This window comes from Rosa chinensis, chromosome 3 (genome assembly GCF_002994745.2).
Source record: "Rosa chinensis cultivar Old Blush chromosome 3, RchiOBHm-V2, whole genome shotgun sequence".
NCBI classification, from domain to species: Eukaryota; Viridiplantae; Streptophyta; class Magnoliopsida; order Rosales; family Rosaceae; genus Rosa; species Rosa chinensis.
This window is the reverse complement of record NC_037090.1, coordinates 16,627,543-16,651,728: the sequence shown is the minus strand read 5'-3', so window position 1 is coordinate 16,651,728 and position 24,186 is coordinate 16,627,543. Positions and strand designations below refer to the sequence as shown.

Here is a 24,186-nt window from a genome sequence, read left to right as displayed (position 1 = left end):
CTTGAATTCAATAGCTTGAAATTGATACGCCAGGGGACGGCTATGGCATTATTTACGCACTTAATCAGGATTTTTGAATCTCCCTGTATCTGAATTTTGGAGTGACCATGAAAGGGCAGCATGGAAGCCTGCTCTGAGGACTACAGCTTATGTAAGAAGGACATTTGAGTGACCAATCTTTTTGGCAGAAGCTAATACAGGAAGAACATGATCATCTCTTACAACAATTCCAGCAGCTCCTCGATTGTCATGATAAAAATATCAATCAAAATTCAATTTAAGAAAATCCTGAGGTGATGAGGATTCCATCGAATAATATTAGTAGGAGAGGGCATCCTTTTAGTGTGTTTCGTTGAGTAAGGGTCATAAGATGAAATCATATTTGCAGCTGAGTAGACAATTTGGAATGGATCTTTCCTGATGTTCTTGAAGATCAACTGGTTTCCAGCATACCAAATATTATAACAAATAAACAGAAAGTTTGAGAAACAAATACGATGCTGAGAATTAGTTAGTAACTAGATAAGAACTTCTTTAGCAATGCTAATCATTTTTGAGTCAAATTTTAGCCAGAGTAGCTAAAAAGTTATTTTGGCTAGCCATTTTAGAAATACGTTTGTATCAGTGCTATCTATTTTAGCTAGTTTTGAATTTATATTATTTTTTAAGTAAAGATTAAATAGTTTAAATGTATTTATAAATTATATAAAATTACTCAAAATGAATGTATTAAATTATAGAGAGTCTCATCTCGCTCTCTATATTTAGGAGCGAGATAGCTAAAAGTTATAATAGAGAGCCATTTAGAAGTCTGGTGAGCTAAACATGCTCTCCAAAATAGCTAAGGAGTCAGAATAGATAGTCTGCTAAAGATGTTCTAATCTAACCAATTTAAAACGGAATCATTCAGTCAGGAGGGTTGATGTCGAACTCAGAGTAGTGCCAAACCAGTTTTGTAAACTGGCAGTAAGAAAAAAGTGATATAAAGATTCTAAAGCATTATTATATATAGAAGGGATAAGAACAATCAAATGATCAATAGCTAAGTTTGAGTAATAATGTCTCTGCTTCTTTATCTGCCTTTAATGAGCTGCCAAACAAACACTTTAATCTTTGGAGGGATAGGTAAAGACCACATTTTAGATACAATTTTGAGGAATTTTAATAAGGTACAATTTTGTAGTTCAATAATAATGGATGCAATCCAATCAATGTTTCTTTGTTAAATGACATTTTATGGATAAGTAGCGATCCACTTTTCGCGGAGCTGCATTCCGAAACCCTAGTTTCGTGAAGTAGGGCGGCGGCTTCGTCTGCTTGCTTTTGACACTCGGCGTCGCCTTCTCGGTTCTGTAGCGCAGGCGGGTAAGACTTCTCCCGTCGATTTGGGTGTTGAGGCCAAGGTCGCGGCTCAGAGGTCGAGCTTTGTCTTATGGAGGTGGTATCAACGTCGAGTTCTGTATGGGTGTGCGTGCAGTGGCAGCAACCCTCGACTGGTGGTGGTGATCGGATCTGTGCAGCGGATTAGGGAGTGAAGTCGGGGCGAGGCTTGGAGGACTTGATTGCCTGCGAGGTTTGGTGAGCACCCACACTAGGTTCCGCCGAATTCCTCTAATGGCTGAAGGGCGTGGCCGACCGCCGGAGATGTTGGAAGGGCAGAAGTCGGATGTGTAGGGGTAGCAGCGGCTCCGACGAGCCCTCTAGGTTTCCGGTGCTCTCTGGTCCAATCTCAGAGTGAGGGCAGTGGGAGTTGGGCTGGGCGTTTGGGCTTAAGCCCACTTTTCCTCCTCTCTCTGTTTTGGGCTGAAGTTGGGCCGGGTCTCTTGGTATGCTTGTTGTGGGCTGTACTCAACATGATCCTAGATCCAGGCTGTTTCACTGTTTTGACTGGTGGAGGGGTACACCAAGATGGTCTTAGGCCCCAAGCTAATCAAGGCAGATGCGGAGATTTAGGGTTATGTCAGAATAAATTTAGTTGTTAGTTTCTTTCGGTTTTTAGTTTTTGTATTCCCTTTGGGTTTAGTCTGATTGCTTGTGCAGTCAGTTTGGTCTTTAGTTTTTTTGGATTTCTTCGGATTTAGTACTCTTCAAGAGCATGCATTGTAATATGAGGGGTGTTTGTACCCTTCATGCTTGACCGAGTGAGGTCGTATGATTTACCATCAATGGATCAGTCTTCCGTTGCCCTAAAAAAAAAAAAGTTTCTTTGTTAAATGCAGTCCATTGACTATTTGTTCTGTTCAGTTTACCCATTTAGGTCAAGAAAGGAAATAAATTTAAATTACATGATATTGTGAATTTTTTATTTTTATTTCTTTTAATTTTTCAATTATTTTTTTTTAATTGGGAAATTAGGTTAGTAACTCACACACCCATGTAGTGGTATCCCAGCACCTGCACCGTCATTGCGGCGAGAGCCAGACTAATCCACTGCACCGCAGATGCATGAACCCAAAGGGTTCCTCAAATCTGTTGTTGATAGTATGACAATGTAACATTGTATAGGGAAACGTTTTTGAATATGTACATACAATTTAATGCCTCAGAAATAGAGAACTCTCCATTACCAAAAAAAGAAAGAAAAAAGAAATAGAGAACTCTCCTAAGTTCCTAACAGTAACTTGTTTCTCTTCTGTGTTTACCATTTTTAATCAATGGTCAACTGTTTTTTCGGGGATTGTATCGAGAGCTATGACTCTGGTCTCTGGATGTGCTATCAAGTATCAACTGGAGTAGCAGGAAACTACAATGGAGCCTTGCAAGTGGTATGCATAGTGTTTCGTAAGTTGTATACATATACTATTCTAGACAGTTCTCCTTTGTCATGAAAATACGTGTATTGTACTTTGGCAGGTGACAGCGGTTTATCAAGTGCCAATGTATATACATAATTGATGGAAGTAGATAGATACTATTGATATATGTTTTCGGCCCTAATAAATGGTCGGTTGCATTTAGTCCCTGTCATTTGGTCACTTGATTTCCCACATTGCTATAACTTGTAGACTTGTGTAGTGTCTTGTGTTAACGTGCCCTTGATGCTAGTTTCAGAGTGGGTATCCAATATTTTGCACCGTCTGTTTCAATTCAACCGTTCTGAGCTTTTAAATTTTGATTCTAAATAAGGAGCAAATACATTTTCTAGTTCTTTCTGTTTGGTTATAAGTATGTAGGTCCTATGAAGGTTGCACGCAATGGCATTTGTATTGTGATCCAGTTCCATATATACTAGCGGTTAAGCCTTGTACTTATATCCCGTACGTGTATTGAATTATAAATTCAATTAAGTTCATACTTGGTTTGCAGTTGGTAGTGGATTGATTGAAAAAGATCCTATATTCTACGGAGTAAAAATTGAAGACATATAGACCTTCTGATATAAACTAAACTTAAACAACAGTCTTTGAAGTACGTACATTAAGACTTTGTTTGTTTCACAGATTTTGGGCATTGGGAAATGAATGTCATTCCTTTCTTGTGTTTGGGAGTGACAATGGAAGGGAAAATGCTTTCCAGTGGAAAGGAAAAAGAGGTGGAAAATGATTTCCCCCAACCCATTTAGGATCCACTTTCCCAATGAAAAGGAAAATGATTCATTTCCTTTCCACAAACCAAACAGAGCCTAAGAGTTTCCTGGCTCGAATGAAATGAGTTAATTTAAATGGGTAAGTACTTATTGTGGTTGGTACACGTACATAATGAAACTAATGAGAATTTTATCTAATCATTGAGCTCGTCCCTAGGTCAATGATAGTCCCCATAGAGCTTGATTCCTCGGCCGTTGAGAGGTTGTAATGGTCTTGCGTTGTTCGCCGCAAACTGCACCCAAGTTTATCAGAAGAAGTTTACATGCGTTCGAACTTATATATTGATAATTTGATATGTATACAGTGGTTGTATAGTTAGTTTTATCAAGGAAATCACTAAGCAAAGATAGGCAATAACTTACATCAAAAACTGCATCTTGAAGTAGCTTCACTTGTTCTATCGAAGCAGTTTGTACCTGAGGGAAGTTTGTAATTAGCTTTGCTTCTCATTTTATGCTACGAACAATATGCATTAATTACCGAGCGTTAAAGAAAAATGTTTAGGTCTGATGAAGAGAGGTTGTACCTTTTTGTTTATGTGCCAAATAACCTCTTCAGCACAAGGAGGGGTTGTGAGAGAGCCCATGTATCTGTAAAATTTAGAGCCAGCCTTTTCTGGCTTCGCAATCTTGTAATGGAGTTGACCCTTTTTCACCTTCCTTGGATCAAGCACTCCCAAGGGTATCCCCTTTTGTACATCAGTCAAAGAAGTGATGTGTCCTGTCACCTGAAATTAATTTGAATATAACAACACCATTATCCTCCTGTCTTTTTTATTGTAGGTTTATACACACAGTCACACACCCAGAGTGAGGTCATCATGGGCCGGTCATATCCTAAATTTTGGGGCTTAGGGTCAGGCCGGACCTAGTCAAAATCAACAAAATTTAGGGCCGAGTAGGGTCGGGTCGGGGCTTAAATATGTTAACCCTTACCCACCCGAAATGCTCGAGCCACTAGGACCGGGTCAGGCCGGCCTTCCGAATAGGGCCGAAATGGGCCTAAAAAGGCCTTAATTTGTTTAACAAAAAGAAATATATTATTTTTATTTCAAAATGTGGCTCAATGGTTATATAGGTAATACAATTCTCATTGTTTTTTGTTGATCATATATATATATATATATATATATATATATATATATATTAGAATTAACTTATAAGTTATAACATTAATAAATATTAGTTAAGATGGTTATATTCAAATTTCAATTAACTATCTCTCTAAATCTCCCAAAATTAATTGTTGTTTAACAAAGGAAACAAAAATTAAAGAAAATAAAGCTTAGGAAATCAATTACAAAAAAGATGTATGTCATAGACTAAAGAAAAGGGCCGGGCCGGGCTTGGCCCTAACAGGTTCAAACGGGCTGGGCTTCATTTGCATGACCCTTACCCTACCCTATTTGAGAAATGGTAGGGCCGGCCCGCCCTAATGCAAGGGCCAGGTAGGGCTTCGGCCCTACGGGCCGGGCGGGCTTAGGGCCGAAGGACTAAATGATGAGGCACCCTTCCACTAAGGGATCTTTTTTTTATTTTTTATGTATTTTCTAGAGATAGGGCATTAGACCAACTTTTCGATCACATTTCGGCATCTCAATTTTTCAGTTTTTAGGTCCTAATGTGTAGATCACTTTTACAAATTTTCAACCAAATCGGTGATCGTTAAGGTATCAAGCTAGATTAAATCAATGGACCAACCAAATCTGTCAAACTTGAACTGTTCATACTTATAATCTGAAATCACCATTTTGAATGCCTTAACAATAATAAATTTGGTTGAAAATTTGCAGAATTGATCTACACATTAGGATCTAAAAACTGAACGGTTGAGATGCCAAAATATGATAGAAAAATTGGTCTAATGCCCTATCTCTAGAAAATACCAAAAAATGAATCTCTCACTAGAAGGGCCCTTATATATATATATATATATATATATATATATATATATATATATATATATATAGCCTTCTTCATACATGATACATGCTCCTGCATGTGTAATACTTTTTTTATTTTTAAGAATATTAAAAAAATAAATGAAATAAAACAATTATTGCAGATGGAAAATAGTGGGGGAGAGAAAAGTGAGCGTTGTAGCCTTGTAGGATAATTTCTTTTTAATTTTTGTAATGAAAATTCATTTTGTGATTGTCATATTTATCTTTGTGATTTAATTTATTTTCAAAGTTTTTTAATCTGTCAAGGTTAAATCTATCAATTTTTTTATTTTGATTAACAAAACCTCTCCTTTTAATAATAGTGTTTATATATATATATATATATATATATATATATATATATGTTTCATAGGATTTTACCTTTGTGAGAAAAGAATTAGGTTCACCAAAGTTGTAGAGGAATCCGATTACAGCTATTTTGCTCATGTCCTGAGTTTTGTGAACCATGTGCAATTCCAGATCAAACCTAATAAAGATAAATCTAGTTTAGACATAATAAATATATAATTCAAGAAACACCTTGGATTTGTGAGAGAGAGAGAGAGAGAGAGAGAGACCTTCTGCCATTAACGACATGCTCAGAGGGGTGGTGCCAATGACATTGTTTGAGGAGGTAGGTTGTGCCATTGATTTCAATTGAGCCAGCATCACCCTCCCATAAAACCTGCACCAACTCATTTTAATACAATCAAGAAAGGAAATTTCATTCGCAGCTCCTACATAGAAATGAATTTGACACACGAGGTTGATTTAATGAGGAAAAAGTTATAAAGCCTCTCTTCACATTTGTTGGAACGAAAAACAGCATTTTCTAACATTTATATATTCCCCGAAAAAAAAAGAAGAAGAAGGAAGTATTGGTTCGTTCAAATATATAGGTCGCGTTGATTAGATATTTACAATGGGTGCTGTACAATTACAAAGCAAGACTTCCCTTCTAAACATGAACAAACTACATAGAATCTTGTGTTTCTTACCGATATAGCATGTTCTTCATTTTTGATAGTTGCATTTGCAGGCTTATAACTCACTATAAGATCCTTTGAATCTGTGATGTCTTTGGTGGCATTCTTTTCCCATATCTCTATTGGTGATTGCCTTTTTCCATCCTTGCATAAGCTCCATTCTTTCTTAAGGTATCCCCAGTGTTGTGGTCCTCTCGGGTGGTCTTCCCGATAATCAAAGTCTACTTCCCCTGGAATGGCACCACGTAGAACCCAAAATCGTTATGATGATAATGATAGCCACGAAAAGAATAATTAATAAGAAGAACGTAGAATGCAAGTATATGGTATTTGACATTACCATCGTCGTTTGCTCTGATGGGTGTCGGGTTCCAGCAAAGAAGGAAAAAGGTAAAAACAATGAAGCCAAGAAGGGATTCCTTTGATACAAACATTTTTTCAACAATGGCAAGCTGATCAGCTCTCTCTTTTGCTCTTGTTCTAATAACCCCCAAGGAAATTTGCAGAGCTTCGTCAGGGTACCATTTACGGTAAATGTAACTGGTACTCTAATCCGACAATCTTATTGAACAATGTTGTCAACCTATAGAATGGCTATATATTAAATGCTCTAACAATGTCTATGACTTGTAACTGTAATTCACTTTTCTTGGCATGCCAATATTTCATCGGTTTATTGATGCTAAGTATACTTTTTTCTAGGAAATTAAGCTTTAGAAGTTTGGTTACCTGAATGAGATCAATAAACCAATTACTTACAGTAGTAAAACCACCGGCCAGTCAGGCACGTAAGTAATCAATTCCTAGATCTGTTCAAGTTTTGACATTCATTTGTCTGTTTGCTAACAAGAAAACTATATATAGGCTGAGAAATTTCTTGGAGTAGTTTTTGTTTTGATTTAAACACCCTATCCAGGGAACCTAAAACAATGACATCCCCGTCTTTTCAGAGATATATAATGGAAGTTAAAACAAGGAACTAGAATCTAGAAACTGTTAGCCGATAGCCTAAACAAATTGGCTAAATTTCTGTAAACAAATTAGGTTCTAAAAAAATATGTGGAAAGTTTGATTTATTTCTATACACAATAAATTTCTACTCAGTGTGAGAGTGGGTAGTTTTTTTTTAATCGAGCCTGAGGGCGAACAAATATATTCATCATAAGCTAAAATAGGCCGTTACATACCCTTCCGTTGCCATCTAGACAGACAAGAAGATAGTGGTAATATCCACACTGGTATATAGAAAATAGACATACCCATTGTACAATTAAATACATAGACATAGCAGGATCCCCCTTTGGTATTACGCCGGAGGCGCTAGAAGAAACTAAAAAAATAGAAGGATCTGGTCCTCCTAACCTAACTTATAAACAGTAAATCTAGTTGCCTAGAGACCTCAATTGGTGTGCAACTAGAAACACTGAGAATTAAGTCGACAAACACCAAGACCAAATGCTAAAACTAGATGCATAAAGGTGACTAGACTGTCCCAGAAACTAGGGAATTATTGGAAACAAAAACGTAAAGTGAACTAAAGAATAAGGTAGGGCCCAAAAAAGAGCCCCAACCTAAAGTTCAGCCCATAATGGACCCACAGCCAGTGCCCAACTCTAGAATGTCAGATCAGAAGGTGGGCCGTACCCAGCCCTCCTGGACTAGGCCAGCCTCACTGCGCCTCCATCCCCGTATCCACCACTGTTGTTGGACAAAAAAGACGTCGTTGCCGTCTGACCCTCGGTGAGGAACGCCACTGATCGCCATCCCTATCCCATACTAGACGGCACCCTGAGCTCTACGTCAAAATCTAAATTAGCAATCCGATCACCGCCATCAACTAGTCACTAGACATCGCTATGCCCCGACAGAGCCCCGAGTCCACTCTGATCCCAGTCCGCAGCCACGACTCAACTACTCCTTTCAACCGAGAGAGAGGAGTAGGTACATCCCCTGATCTCCTCTTTCGAGCCTGCAACACGGCATCAAAGACGAATTACCCGACCGACCGCACCCACATTGCGTTGGCTAGGCCAGAGGTCGTCGCCATTGCCGGGGCTTAGCTGGACAGGCACTAGTGCAACAACGGCGTCTAGAGCGAGAGAGTATTCTCTAGGGTTTCTAGAGAGAGAGTATTCTCTGGTTAATTGGTAATGGAGTGGGTAGTTATCTAAAGAAGCTGGGCGGTTATGCATTTTTTTCTTTATTTTTTTTGTTTTCTGTTATTTGTGGTTTTACTTGTTTACTTTTTCTAGTTAATTTGAGTTTTTATAATATCTTGAGAAAATTTTACAAACAGTACCCCAATTAAAAGTCATTCACCACTTTAGTACTTCAATTTTAAAAAGTATTATATTGGTACCCCAACATCAAAATTCAAACAACGTAGTACATGTCGTCTATGATGACATCATTCCTTTATTTTCTTTGGCGTATTTTCGTCTCTCAATGTCTTGACTCCATTTTTTTTCTTCCATTAAACAACTATTGTCTCAACCTCCCACCACAGCCATCATCCACCACTAAACCCTCATCAACGCAGCCACCAATACCTCAATTCTCTTTTCCACAATTTCATCAAATTTAACTTCAAAATGTCCAAATTCTCTATCTTCATCAATTCAATCCAAACATAAATTCCCAATCCAACCCCAAAACCCAAATACCCTCCCACCCAATTCCCATTTCCCCGTCTGATGCAACCCTAGAACCAAAATTGCTCTGGCCCGTCTACTCTAACCAGCTACTGCTTCTTCAACGGCGAAGGCCATTTTGCTGCCCACTCTCTTCAGCTAAATGTGAATGCCATTTTGGGATGGACCTCAAAATGGGTTCCATGGATTGCAAGTTAGACAAGTCCAAAAGGTATATCATTTTCACGTCAAACTCTTTCAATGGGTACTAGCTTGAACCAATAACCAATCTCAACTATTTTGGATTAGGAGGGGAAGAAAAGGGAAAAAAAAAACTGGGAAAATGAAAAGACGAAATTGCTCATGAAATAGCTTACGTGACAATAGACTTGACGCTGCTATAGATGGAAGGTATGAAAACTATGTTAGGTTTAAATATCGAGGTACCAATAGATAGTTTTTTAATATGATGTACCACAGTGATGAATGAACTTTATTAGGGATATTGTTTGTAAAATTTCTCTAATATTTTAATATATAAAGGGTATTTAGGTAAAAAAAAAAAAAACCTATTTTGGCTGGCAAATTCTCTCTAATAATTAACATAATTAAGACACTTAAAAAGAAAACGGCAAAATGGCGTTACTTTTTTTTTGTGAAAGGATTTGATTTTATTAGATTTCAAAGCCATGAACAAACAGGCCAGAGTCTAACAGAACTTACATAAGAAGAGCCGGAACAAACCGGATGTCCTATCTAAGTCACACCTAAACTCATTTAAGTCTAAATGGTCGCTCGCTGAAACAGCAAGCCAACAAACTAAGCAAGAATAATCTCACTTCCTAAGGCAAAATCATTCATCTAGTCTAATCTTCCAGCACTCAATTGTGGTACACATATCAGCTAGAAAACATCTAAGAAAGTATATAGAGATTACTCCCACTTGAGAAGGCTTGAAGTTCAGAATGTCTTGAAATTTTGTACCTTAAGCAAGTACCATCTCTATCTTTCCCCTTAGGGTTAGAGCTAGTACTAGTTTCAGGCTCCTCAGCAGCTAACAACCTCGGCATCAGGTTGGTCTTTTTGCTCTTTGTCTTTTCAGGTTCACCGTCTTTCATTTTTCCATTTCCTGCTGTTCCATAAGGCAGCTTATTCACACTTCCAACAGGGTGTCCACTTTTTCTCTTTGGTTGATCACTATTGTTGGAAGGTCCCTCCAATAAACCCATAGTCACTGCATCCAAATTTTTCTTCCCAATAGCAAGACTTAAGCGTAATTTTTTTGGAGTACCTCATCATTTTCCCTGTTTCGCCTTTGTCCTGTAATTGGATCTCCATTGAGTCTTGGCTCTCTCAGTTCCCTAATTTGCACCTGTCTTTGACAACGCATGGCCACCACAGATTGGGGAAGTAAAGCTTCCGGTATGCTATTTGGTATCTGAGCCTTGAAGATCAAGGTTTGATTGTTTACCACCACCCTATTGTTATTAGGGTTTTCCTGTCCCCGTAGTATTGCCAAGGCCGTGGGCTGCGCCACCACTCTAACTGGTGTAGCACTATGTTTTTCCAGATCCAGCCCTGAACAAGGAAGGCCAACGTGGGTAACTAGGCCACAGGTACCACATCTGCCAAACAACTTATCGTACCGAAACTGCACCATGAATTGAACTTCGTCTTCCACCCAGAACCGGCGATGAAACAAGAGAGGCTTTGCATAGTCGATCTCGACCCTGATGCGCAGGACTCGGGTCCGGAAAGCCGGACGAAAACTCCTTGAAATCTCCCAGAGTACTACCGATCAGGAGCATAATATGCTCAGACCTGAACGCCTTGTAGCGTCATCCAGTAGGATGATTTCTTCAGTGGTATCTCGCTCGCCGGACTGATACCGTCGTACGGCTCTAGTGCTACAAGAGCCCTGTTGTAGCCCCACGGTCCACATTTCCAAACCCTATCCACATCAGAGGGATCTGTGAAAGTGAGTAGAACCCTGTCATCTTCTCCAACTTCTTCAACACTCAGTCTGCCATTGATCAGCCATGCAGATCGGAACATGCCAAGGAAAGAGCGACGGGAGTATTCCCGCACCGTGAGCAGCTTTCCCACCATGAAAGCTTCGGGTTGTCTCAGTCATTTGGATGGACGCAGGTCCACCGGTTTCTTGCCATCAGCCAACGCTAGGGAGGAGGCCAAGCGGGTTGCCATTCCATCAATTGCCATTGACGTGAGAGAGAGGCTACGTAGTCAAAAACCCTAACCCTAGTTTAGAGAGAAGAGGGCGGGTACGTCTTGATTCTGCAAAATGGCGTTACTTGTCTCCTATTTCTTCCCCTTTCTCAGTTTATCTGCTCACTATACTTTATCTTTTTATTTTTTCCCAATATTTTATTTTTTGTAATTCTCTCTGAAAAGTATTCCTTCCATTTTCTGTTTAGATCCTCTTGTTTTTTTGGGTCATGATGATGAAGATTTGCTCCTTATCAATAATCTTATTATGGTCTGGTTTGTCTATTGATTCTCTCTCATTCATATTCATTTTGATTAATTTCTGTAGTTTATGTGGGACTAAAAATCCTCTATTTTGCACCTTGAATTCCATGTGGTTGGAACCCTTTTTTATCTTTGATTTTGGATGTTTGTTTTGTTTTAGTTTTTGTAGAATTGGATTATGGAAAGACCTTAAAGATTTTTCAAGACGATCTTCCTCTTCTTGTGTTTTTTTTGGCACAGAGGGTTTGTTGATCTAGGTTTGTGTCACTGCAATTCTTCACCATCCCCTTCTCCATGGGCAAATTCTTCTCACCAAGACTCACATATTCTGTCTTTCTCTAGTTTCTCCTTCTATGTTTTCCTCATTTCTGAGCTCTAAGACTATCCTGGAGGTTCCTCTGAGTACTTCAATCTCTTATGATTTGTAAGACAAAGAAACATATGGAGAAACATCTCTTTGTCCTAAACCCTATACATCAGTTATATGGGTCAGTTTTTAATAAGGACATTATATTAAAGAACAAGTGAGAACTTTTGAATAAATGGTTGGATGAGTATTTTAAACGTTAGTTGATATTTTACAATTTCAACATGCATGTCATCCAACCGTTTATTCAAAAGTCCTCACTTAGTAATGACACAATATTCTTGCGTATGAGAGCAACTTCTCTCTCTCTCTCTCTCTCTCTCTCGTTGTTTTTCGATAGCCACAAGGGCATAAGTTGTGTTTTTCCAGATCAATCTCTTCGATCAATCTCCTACCTCCCCTTCATCTTTGTGATCATCCTTTGCCCCACTCTGCCTTCGTGTTCTCCATCTCCATCTCCTCCTTTTACTTTGTTCCAATCCCTTTTATTGTCCTTGTCTCTTTGGCTCCCTAACATTCAGATTATGGTAGGCATCAAGGGGATTCCTGCTATATTTGTGACGGCGGCGTCACTTCTGGGCGGCGTCAAGCACTTGGATCCGGTTATGAAGTTGTTACATAATTGGATTCTGTTATGCCAAGACAGATTGGATGGTCTCTGCTTTCTTCCTTGGCTTCTTGATCCTGGGGGCGACATTGCTCCTAATCATGAGGTAACTAACGGTGGAGCGGTCACCGACAGTGATGGTGCTGGTACAATTCTTCTAAATGCTGAAGCCTGGCTGGCGTCTTTGGTGGCTAGGGTTCCTCCTGTGCCCTTTGCGGCTTGTTGGGCCTAGTTGTGGGAGCCTGGGTCCAACTATTTTTATTTCTTTTATTTTCTTTTACTGTACCCTTTGTTTTCAGGCTTGGAAGTGACATGCCGAGCCTAGCTTATTGGGTCTAGGTTTTCTATTTTTGTATGCTAGTTGGACAATAATTAATGGGGCGTGTCTTTTTAGTATGGTCGTGGTCGGCTTAGGCATACATGTTTATTGTTCTGTATATGTGAACTCTAGGAGCTAGAGTCTTTGTTACAACTTAGGGGGCAGGCTTATTTCCAGACCATGTTTGGCTTCTTGTAACATTTCATTGCTATTTGCACCTAAGTCCGTTTAATAAAAGTGTTTTGGTCTTTTCTCAAAAAATTAAAAAATAAAAGTCCTCACTCGGACCTTATTATAAGGTCCTCATATATCATGATGAAACCATGCAATTTAATGCAGTTCAAGATCAAGTTCTCCCATGTCTCTTTATCATGATGAAATTTTCCATAGGACAGAATTGACAACACTAATAAAAGAGTTGCAGTAAAATCCTTTTTTTGCTTAATAACCAATTTGCTTCCCTGAATTTTATTATTAGCATATAACTTGATCCATAAGTATCCTTTTAATACTTATATTATCAATTAAGTCACCATTGTTTTAGGGAATCAGAAATTGAGAGATAATCGCTGTGTATTCTCATTGATAGTAGGGGCCTCTTTATATAGAGGATTACAATGCATAGAATCTCAATCATATAAGGAAAGTAATTCTACATTGATTAGGATTCTAGATCCTTCTAATTAAATCCTATTACCACTAAGTCAAGTAACCTAGAGTTTGGGCTAAACACAAATTAGGTTTTCCTTGAACACTCCCCTTTGTGTTGCCCAAACGGGGTGCTTCTCTCGTTGCCTCTTTAAAAACCTTGCCGAGTAACAAAAACCCAGTGGGACAAAAATAACCTCGGTCGAAGGGGGAAAAGAGCACAACACACCCTTCACGTTTCGAGGTGAACATGTAGACATCTCCCCTTGATGTCTACGTCTCCCCCTGATGACTACGATCATGGGAGTTCAGATAATTTCCACAAGCCAATTCTTGCCACATGTTTCTCGAACGTGGATTTGGGCAATGACTTAGTAAACAAGTCTGCCTCACTGTCCTCAGATTGAATCTAGTTCACTTTGATCTCGAGGAGAGTTTGTTGTTGCTGATTGTGCTTGGTGTTATCGCTTTTGATGTAGCATTGCCTCATTTGTTCAAAACAAGCAGCATTATCCTAAATGCTCGTAGGCTCATCTGTGGTAGACTTCAAACCACAATTGTTCGAACATGCGTAATTATGAATCCAATCCATATTCATTCACGAAGCACTTCATGAAGAGCAATGATCTCTGCATTATTCGAAGATATAGCGACTAGGGTCTATTCTGTAGACCTCCAAGATGTCACGGTCTTTTCCCATGGTGAACACTTAACCGGATTGGGAATGACCTTTGTGTGGGTCAGAGAGATACCCAACATCAGCAAAACCTTCCAAAACACATGTCGTTTTGGGATGGGGATAGTGGATGCAAGCCAAGGTTGGCGGCGTACCTGGTGTGTGATGGGTCCGAATCCATCATCTCTTCGTAGGGATAGAACAAGCCTATATCACTCATACATCTCAAGTATCGAAAGATATCTTTTACACCAATCCAATGGCGTCGCGTTGGCGCAAAGCTATATCTAGCTAACAAGTTCACAACATATGAGAAGTCCGGTCTTGTGCATTGGGATAAGTACAATAATGCGCCTATTGTACTAAGTAAGGCACTTCTGCCTCTAGCACATCTTCGTCATCATCCTTTCCACGAAGAGGATCCTTTTCAGGATCAAGACTACGGACGATCATGGGGGTGCTTGAAGGCTTGACCTTGTCAAAATGCCTAAGCATCTATCGACACGATGCTCAAGTTCCAAACAGAGACATAATCGTGTTTTCCCAAAATCCTTCATCTCAAACTCGGATTTCAAGTGTTCAGCGGTTTCCCTTAACTCTTTAAGGGCTTCTAATGAAGATCATGTCCAACATGAACCTCGATAGAATCCGAAACTTGCTATAGAAACTCGTGGGCATATCCCTTCCCAATCAAGTAGTCACTTTAGTGAGCGTTTCAACCTTATTGTAAACGTGCTCCATGGTCTAGAGCCACTTGACTTGGGTAAATGAAGTTCGCAGTGAACCTTCATGTATATTCCGTATCTAGATCCCTATAGAGATACGTAGTGACCATATTTGTAAGCTGCATGTTCAGTTATTAGGAAACTACCAAACTGACAAGGTAGTGGAGTGCAATGACATCCATTACGAGAGAATATGTCTCATCGTAGTCGATTCCAGGGTGTTTTGTGAGAAACCTTGCGCCATAAGGCGAGATTGCCATCTCTTTTTCTCATCACGCTTTCTAACGAAGATCCATTAGTCAACAGGTTTTATGTTAGAAGGTGTTGGCATCTCTAGCTCGAAAACCTTCCTCTTCGTTAGAGAATCCATCTTAACCTGGATCGCATCTTTCCATTTAGGCCAAAAACTCTCTACGTTGGTATTCATTCATCAACGAAGCGTGGTTCGATATCATCTAACTCAACAAACTCATGCGCAACGCAATGCGCAACTACATCATCAATTATGATGGAGATTCTATCCCACGTCTCATGTACACTAGTGTAAGTTTCATAGAGCTCTATATTCTCAGGAATAGGTTCTGATGTTGAGGCGTCCCCAAACGGTAACCATAACACGGAAGATACTCATGAGACGGATTTTGAGTCTTGGTGATCAAGGGATTGGAATGTGCCAAAGTATCCTTCGAACCCACGGGCCTCCCACGCATCCTAGCTGGGGCCATGGTCTGTAACGCCAGAGTGCCACTCTCTTTGGCATTGGCGCCATGCCTACCTCCGTGTAGGGTGGCGCTACATCCTCTCATAGGGACGTCCTTCCTTGCAGGCATGTTTGCAGCATATTTGTGTGATCTCGTCACTTTAATAGGGATCAAGATGAGATATAGTGGGGACAGACCACGACAAATCCTGTCGTTCCTGTTGAACATCTGTGTTCTTATCTCCCCCTAACGACGGGAAGACTGTCTCATCAAAGTGACAACCAGCAAATCTAGCGGTAATGAGATCGCCTTGCAAGGGCATTAAGTGGCGGACGATTGTTGGAGTCTCAAATCCAACGTAGTTGCCTATTCGTCTGTAAAGACCCATCATAGAGCGCTGTGGCGGCGCAATTGGCACATAAATGGCTCACTCAAATGTGCGTAAGTACAAAAGACGTGTACCCAGTCACTAGCTGTAACGCATAGGTACATTGAGTGGCGGTAGGTCGTAGACAAATTAGCATAGCTGCATGCGATATTGCATCAACCCAAGCATGAGTAAGAAGATTGGTGCGCATTACCAATGTTCGGACTACCATCGTAGTCGTTTCCATGAGACCAATGGGTGTGTACATGGAAATGTGATGTCCAACATCAAGCCCATTGCAATATCCATCGAAAGCCTTTCGATGTAAACTCTCTAGCATAGTCAAATCCAATTGACTGAGTAGGATGATCTGGGGAGTGAGCCCGTTGTCATATGATATGTGCTAGGAATGTAGCATAAGCAGCATTTATAGGTGGACAATGGAAAAACACGTGACCGACATGTTTGCGTGTCAACCAACATCATAAAATATTTAAGCGTCCGCAAGTTGGTTGAATTAATCCACAAAATCCCTACGGATTCTTTGTAAGAACAGAATGAGTATTGTCATATCCTTTGCATAGGACGGTCTTAGTCCTAGTTTCCCTAAGGAACGGGCTTTGTAAAACGAGCGAGAGGCCTTAGAAGCAACCATTAAGTATTTTGGTTAGGCCTGAGCGTTCGAAACGCTATGTGAAGCAAGTTGGTGATTGCAACATCACCTGGGGAGCCATCACCATGATGGACGCTATCCATGGCGTGATGGATATGGACTACGCCAGCCCTAGGCTGATGGTGGACGGAGGCGGTGCCCTAGGCAACAGCGTCGGTCACACTTAGTCTAGGAATCAACTTTTGATTCATGCTTCATTTTGCTCAAAAGAAATGATGTCCATGTGAAGTCTTTTGTAGACGGATCATCATATCATGACTAGGATGATCTATCCTGTCGTGACAAAGACAATATGTGTCTAAATCCAAGAGATCTTCTCTCATAACTTTATTGGATTAATAGCTCGAATAGTGACATAGAATCCACTAGAGAGACACATAAACTTCTCTAAGATGCATCTGTGTTCGTAATCATTAGAGGTAATGCAAAGGAACTCATTTCCGTTCTCTACATGCATGTTCGCATGGAATTCGTTGGCTATTCATAGGGTACGATTTACCCTAAGAGCGTAGAGAGTTTCTATGACAACAGTAATCAAGGTGCCATTTGGCAAGTGGAACTTGGGCTATTCCATGTCCTTGAATTAATATTGATGGCCCAGCCATTGTAGTCACAAAGTAATATGCTCAGAATCAAAATTGAGTCATAATGAAAAGAACTCGAAATTTTATTCATAAGCCAACGGAGTACATCATTGTTTCTTTGATCAAAGAAAATCTAATCCAATAAAAAGTAATATGGCAATCGCCTACATCTCTTGGAAAATAAAGACTTAAACAGAATTGGCGATCTATTGATCCCAGCCAGATTTGTAGTCTTCAACCCTTCACTCTAGATCATCTTCTTGATCTTCTTGTTCCACATAGTGAGCTTCTCTTGCTTCACAATATGCTTTGTAGGCGGTGACAAGTTCTTCACGAGCTCTACAAATGTGTGCCCAATGATCAGACACTCCACATCGAGAACATACATCTCTTTGCTCGAACTCCATTGATTGAGGCACTTTGAAAGTGTCATTTAGATGGCTCTTAGTGTTAGTGGCGCCACCAACATGGCCAGAGGCGTTGCCTCCCTCTCTCTTTCCACGTTTACCTCTTCGGTTTCGTGTTCTCCTATTTTGGCAGTTACCTTCCCAAGTAGAGCGATTATATGGATCAGAATGTCCAGAAGTACACCTAAGATTAGGGTTTCGCTCTTGGCGCCCTCTCTTAGAGGTGCGACTATAATTGGATTACGGAATATGTTATGTTTCCACGGATCTCGAATTATAGTTCTTCACAAGGATATTATCATGCTTTTCAGCGACATTCATAGCTCCAATGAGCTCATGAAACCTTGTGATCCGTCTTGCATTTACATCGATTCGATAGTTCTTAGCAACCATCAATGCATAGACGGGGAAGGTAGAGAGAGTCTTCTCAATCAACATCGCATCTGTGATGTTTTTACCACAAAATTCCATTAAGGATTTAATGCGAAGTGCTTCTGAGTTATAGTCAAGAACTGTCCTGAAATCACAGAAGCGGAGGCTATGCCATCTCACTTCTAGGTCAGGAAGCAAGGAGTCACGGAAGTTGCCAAATCTTTCTTCGAGTGAGACCCACAACCTTCTGGGGTCTTCTTCATTCATATACTCGTACTGGAGCGAATCATCCATATGACGAGTCATTAGGATGATGGCTTTCGCCTTATTTGCCTCTAAGGCTGCTCTATTTGCTTCCAAAGCTTGAGCTTGCTCAACAGTTATCACGTCCTGGCTAGGCTCGAGAATCATATCCAAGATTTCATCGGCCTTGAGATGCTGGCGGATATCACGAACCCACCTGTGATATTCAGAGCCAGTTGTTCCCAATTGAGCAAAATCCAATTTGTTCAGGCTACTCATCCTGAAAGAGAACAAGAAATTAGGGTTAGTTTCGGAGTGAAGTAGGCTACCACGAAAACATATGAAATTTCTAAGCGTAATCGCTTCCAAGAAATTAGGAATTTCCGAGCGTAGTCGCTTCCAAGAAATTCGATTCCAAGAGATATTGGATTAGATCGAAACAATGATGTAAGTGGTCGATCATAAATTCTCTACAAACTCTAAGTTTGGAGATCTCAACAAGCTCTAAGCTTGGAGTGAGCACGAACCTCCACAGTTCGGCTTAATTTGGTCTCCCCTATAATGAAGAAGGGGGGGGGGGGGGGGGGCAGAAGAAGGGAGGTTGCAAGTCCCCGAGAAAAAAAAGAGAAATTGAAATAAAAACTCAAAAACGGGAACTTTAAGTAAACCATACCTCTTAGGATTGCGGATCGCATTCGATCCTCATTGTAGGATTGCAAACAAGCTTCAGTTCTAGGTGAATCAAACTTCACTACTAGCAAAATCTCTAGTGGCCACCCATATTGGATACACTTTTCTAAGTGTATCATTTGAGTAAAGCAAATGACACCCTTTTATATTTTTAGTATTCTTTGTTTTATGGGTACTGATAACAGTGACAAAATAAAAAATATAATCAACAAAATAAGTTAATACATTTATTAAAGACAAAAATCCGTATTCATTGTTAAATAAAATACTAAATTAATATATTATATTAAATATTCGGATAAGTATCTGCTATAGATACGGTTAAGAGTGTGAAGTAATAATATATAATTATTTATTGTATTTAATTTATTCAAATTTACAAATTAATCATCTTTCCTTGCAATCCATATTGCAAAAAGTATCTGTGTCATTATTTTCTTGTGTTTTTATATTTAAAATGTTATTAGAGTTTTTGTATAATTAGTTAATGGGCATAATTGCAAAATAAACTATGCATATCGGTATCCATTAAATTGTCATACGTTTAATAAAAATTGATGGTTGTTTAAATATAATTATTAACCAGATTTACTTTGCCAGCATAATTATGAGTTTTAGTTTGCCGTATATCTATTATTTCTAATATATTAGGTGTAGATTGAGAATAAGTTTTCAAAAAAAAAAAAAGAAGTTTTAATTGAAGTGGGTAAAAGTCAACATACACTACTACAAAAAGGTCATCAGACGACGGTGATTTTCTGTTGTGTGATGACCAAACTAACCGTGGTCTAAACGAGTGTTGTGTGATTGAAAAATCAGACAACGGTGATTTCACCGTTGTGTGACAATACTTTGCTCAACAGAATATCTGTTTCCGTTGTGTGAATTCTGCGCAAGCATGTGCCTGGCATGGCATGGGCGGGGATGTGTCGATACATTCAGACAACAGAAGAAAGAATTCACTGTTGTGTGAGATTCATAACACACAACAGATATAACTCATTCTTTGTTGTCTGAGATTCATAACACACAACAGATATTACTCATTATTTGTTGTCTGAGATATATAACACACAACAGATATTACTCATTCTTTGTTGTCTGAGATTAATAACACACAACTGAAGTGAAATTATATCCCTTGTCTGTTGATTACTCAGACAACGGAGATGATTTCATTTCTGTTGTGTGTTATGAATCTCACACAACAGAACTTTGTTTTCTTTTGTTGTTGGTTGTTAGTTCACACAACTACTCTATTTGGTTTCTGTTGTCTGTTATGAATCTCACACAACAGAACTTTGTTTATTTTGTTGTTGGTTGTTAGTTCACACAACTACTCTATTTGGTTAGCTGTGGTGTGAATATTGTAATCAAATTGGGTAACAAACCAGTGACTGTTGTAGGAAAAGCCTTAATTTTGAACTCGTTTACAGTCAGACAACACATTGATTTGTATTGTGTTGTAAGACTAAATATTGGACAGTAATTACCACATAAAAAGTACTCCAATCCATATCATTCCATTACCATTTTTCAAACATCCATACATTCAAGTGACTAGGTAATGTACCAAACAAGAAAGCATTCCTAGCTAGCTACACATGAATCAAAAGCTGATATAATATCTTTTCGCTTCAACAAAACCTTCTTGTGCCATTTTATCAAGCATCATGTGCACTATATATACTCTCATTTGCATCACCTCCAAGCTTATTGTGAAGCTTCATGAGTTAGCACATATTGCAGCAGAAGAGCATGATACAGTACCAAAGGGGTTGGTTTGCCAGAGGAATGAAGAACAAGAGCATGTAACCCAAGTTCAAGTGCATTTTCCCCACTCACTAGCACCAATGAAGCTACACCATCACTGCTCAAGAGAAAAGCACAACCCATTATGCACTGTTAAAAATGAGAGACCATTATGATTTATGAGAAGTACCTAAACAAAGATGTTTTCATGTTCAACAGCCTAAGCTATTGCTGTTTAACATCCATGAAAAGAAATAACTCACACCTGGAACACAAATCTTCTGACAGATAAATCACTTGAAATAGGAACAGTAGTAGGAAGCAAAAGCTGCAAGCAAAATCTATCACAACCCAATATGAAAAACAGCATAATCAATTTTATATCTGCTATTACTCAAAATCTCACTCTCTATGATCAAGTATTAAATTTTGAAGCATGCAAGCCTTGAGTTATCAAATACAGGACCCAGAAACAATTTTAATCAGAAAATTTGTGATTAAAAAACAAAAAACGAAGACGAAGACGAAAAAATAACAAAGCAGAAGCAGAAATTCCAGAAGTTTGCAAGGAAGTTCAAGCAAAGTTCGAAAAGTACAGAAAATCCATTGTTCTGATACTAAATAAAAGATGCGTATTCAAAAAGAATTTTACTGTAATTCCTTTATTCATGTCTATTGTACAACAGTCTGTATGCTATTGTTCTGAGAGAGGGAGATAAGATACTAAATCGTAATGGAGAAAAGCCAGGACAAATTTGTCATAAATGCAGTTTCCTGTCTTTAAGTGATTCCATATGAAAGCAAGCTAAGGTCAGACTTAGCAAGTTCAACCTTTTTAAGGAACCTATGGCAGAACCTATGTTCCTTCAAATCTACTACGGGAATTAAAATGAATGAGAAAGCAATCCATAAAGGTATAGGAAAACCATTGAACAACTTTTATTTTATATTTATCATCAAAGTCATGCTCCAAATCACATGCAGGATTCCAAATCACAAAAGAGCATAGGATGTTGACAAATAAAAACTAAACTAATAGAAAACAAGCATAGGGAGACAGATGGTAATATTAAAGCAATATTATTGCAGTGCTATCATTCTTCAGACAAAATTTGATTATGTATTCTCTAGTAGATATAACATGTTTGTGCAATCCAAAATATAATGTATAGATAAAAAGTAGTATATGCACTGGTGCAAATTGAAGACAGTTCTCGAGTAGAGAAGAGAAAGAATTAAATACCAGTGATACACCACCAGAACCGAGTTTAGACTTGGTATTTACATTAACTTCGGCTATTAGCAGACCTGTTACAACCTGCAGTAGTTACAGACAAGAAAGGAAAAGATAAGAAAACAAGTGAATAACAAAATAACAGCATCACAAAAATGAGACCATTTGTTCTTACTTTCTAGATGGCATAACAGAACAGTCTTGGGTACTAGCCACAAACAATATCATCACAATCCTGATGATGAATGACGTAAGTATCAATTTCACCACTATTTAGTTGCCTTAAATATTTTCCTTCCTACAAAAGGAGAAAAAGACAGTGATATAGCCGTACAAGTATACATGATGAAGGCAAGTTGAACCAGTTTAACTGACAAAAGCACAACCTAGGTACAAATATATAACCAACGAAACAATCTGGTGTCAAACTTCCTCGCGTGACGGCTCATGATCACAAACCCCCATAGCTTCCTGAAATACAAATGATTTAAGTCCAGACACTAGAAGATATGCCTCGTCTGCTTTACTAGGCAACGACCTTAGTACATTCAACGGACCCAGAAGTTAAAAGCAATATATACGGAGCTTTGAACTAACTGCTAATCTTCAAGTTTTACATATGTCAGGAGTTTACCTGTTCAATGTTTACAAGCCATTTAGGGTCATCACCAGTGTTTCCATGGAATGGAATTCAGGGACACGTCCACTCTTAATTAACTTCTCTTTATACCTCGAAAAGATTAAGTCATTAAGAAAATAATGTATGTGCCAAAGTTATAGTTGCGCAAACTAGCAAGCAAGCGAATAATCAAGCCCCTCCAAAAGATTACAAAGGTCAAATAATGAGAAACTACCTGAGATACGTGAAGCAAAATGCCTTGCTTTAGTAAGAACCTCATCAGTCCATCAATGTGTGCAGAGTTTTCTTGATGGTGCGTTCTCATTGTTAGATAAACCTCTGACATAAAATGCTGTTTTGCAGATGGTTCAATTTCTCTAGCTGGACTACAGTTGAATGATCTTATGATGACATCCTTGAAATTGATTGGATTGTAATAGAAAAATGCAAATGACTTCAGTTTGACATGGATAAGAATATACTAATATTTGCAATTGATCAAGCATGTACAGTTGAAATTACCAATGTTTGCAATTGCAAAATCTTAAATGTTTATCTCTAACTATCTGTTTTTTATTTCCTCACTGTCTAACAATGCATAGAGTATTCGAAAGTCAACAATCTTAATATAATATAATAAGCGGTTGTTTATATAGAGGAATATGTATGAAGAAATAGACTTAAATACATCTTCAGAAGATAAGTCACTTGCAATTTCAAATTTAACTCGCAAAATGTACTTCCACACCAATTCTTGCCATAATTACTAACCAAAAAACTAAAGTTATGATCTGTGCAGCTTACCAAAGCATATATCCAGTCGTCAGCTTGAAAATCCCAATGCCATTGTAAACGCTTTTAGATTAAATCTAAGCAGTACAGTACGAGATAGTGTGAAGAATTCCTCTGTAGTTTATAAGCTGTATTAAATGAAGACAGTCAGTTCCAAACTACCCAAAGGTGGACTGGAAATTTTATTCAATATAGCACAAAGAATACTGACGGTTGGGGATCATCTTGTAGTGGACTCTAATCATCAGAACTAAAAAAACCTGACCTCCCTATTCCCTCCACATAAGAGTTTGCTTGCAAGCCTTTCTGCATTTCAATACATAACCAAATATTATCATTTTCTTGCATTTAACTATCAATCTCATCTCAAGCAATCAACTTAATTTGTTAATAGCTTTAAACAAAAGAGAAACTTAACCACTACATACTTGCATAATTTTACCATTCATAGAACCTCCTTTCTGAATTTCAAGTATTTCAAGTGAATGGATGAACAGGACCTGATGTTTAGATAAACAGACCCCTTATCACTACTTATACAAAATTACCAGGATGAAAACATAGGTTAGAAAGATCTTTTGATCACAAATTATCACATTCATTATACAATCAGATTCAGATTCAGATGTTAGATTAAAAGATTTTCACTATTCAGGCCTTCCATTCTCCCAATTATATCACTAAACCAAAACAAGCCCAACGCTAATGGCTGTAAGAGAGAAAAAGAGTATACCATGGTTACGGTAGCGTTGAAGAAAGAAGACTGAGACGATGA

General features: G+C 38.6%; 1 protein-coding gene and 1 long non-coding RNA gene across 3 annotated transcripts; both read right to left on the bottom strand.

Annotated features, from left to right (window-relative positions):
* Positions 1-3,384: 3,384 nt before the first annotated feature.
* On the bottom strand, positions 3,385-7,168 carry LOC112194192 (alpha carbonic anhydrase 4). Its single transcript, XM_040517221.1, has 7 exons — positions 6,856-7,168; positions 6,528-6,745; positions 6,108-6,214; positions 5,911-6,016; positions 4,114-4,314; positions 3,950-4,003; positions 3,385-3,819 (listed from the first exon to the last, which is right to left on the bottom strand). Exons 1-7 carry the CDS (start codon positions 6,947-6,949, stop codon positions 3,745-3,747), a joined length of 855 nt encoding a protein of 284 aa, XP_040373155.1. The 5' UTR covers positions 6,950-7,168; the 3' UTR covers positions 3,385-3,744.
* Positions 7,169-22,170: 15,002 nt separating this feature from the next.
* Positions 22,171-23,896, bottom strand: LOC112194830. 2 transcript variants are annotated; one of them, XR_005808830.1, is made up of 5 exons: positions 23,424-23,896; positions 22,855-23,005; positions 22,635-22,722; positions 22,387-22,471; positions 22,171-22,298 (listed from the first exon to the last, which is right to left on the bottom strand). It is a non-coding gene; the product is annotated as an uncharacterized LOC112194830 (long non-coding RNA). The 2 variants fall into 2 exon arrangements; XR_002934162.2 differs by lacking the exon at positions 22,855-23,005 and having other exon boundaries at positions 22,635-22,854.
* Positions 23,897-24,186: the final 290 nt, after the last annotated feature.

Bases quoted from the DNA above. Each gene is read 5' to 3' on its own strand.
- LOC112194192 (XM_040517221.1), bottom strand. From the start codon at position 6,949: ATGTTTGTATCAAAGGAATCCCTTCTTGGCTTCATTGTTTTTACCTTT. The intron at 6,017-6,107 runs GTCTCTCTCTCT...TATCTTTATTAG, and splicing joins CATGTCGTTAATGGCAGAAG to GTTTGATCTGGAATTGCACA. The intron at 4,004-4,113 runs GTACAACCTCTC...AACTTCCCTCAG, and splicing joins TTTGGCACATAAACAAAAAG to GTACAAACTGCTTCGATAGA.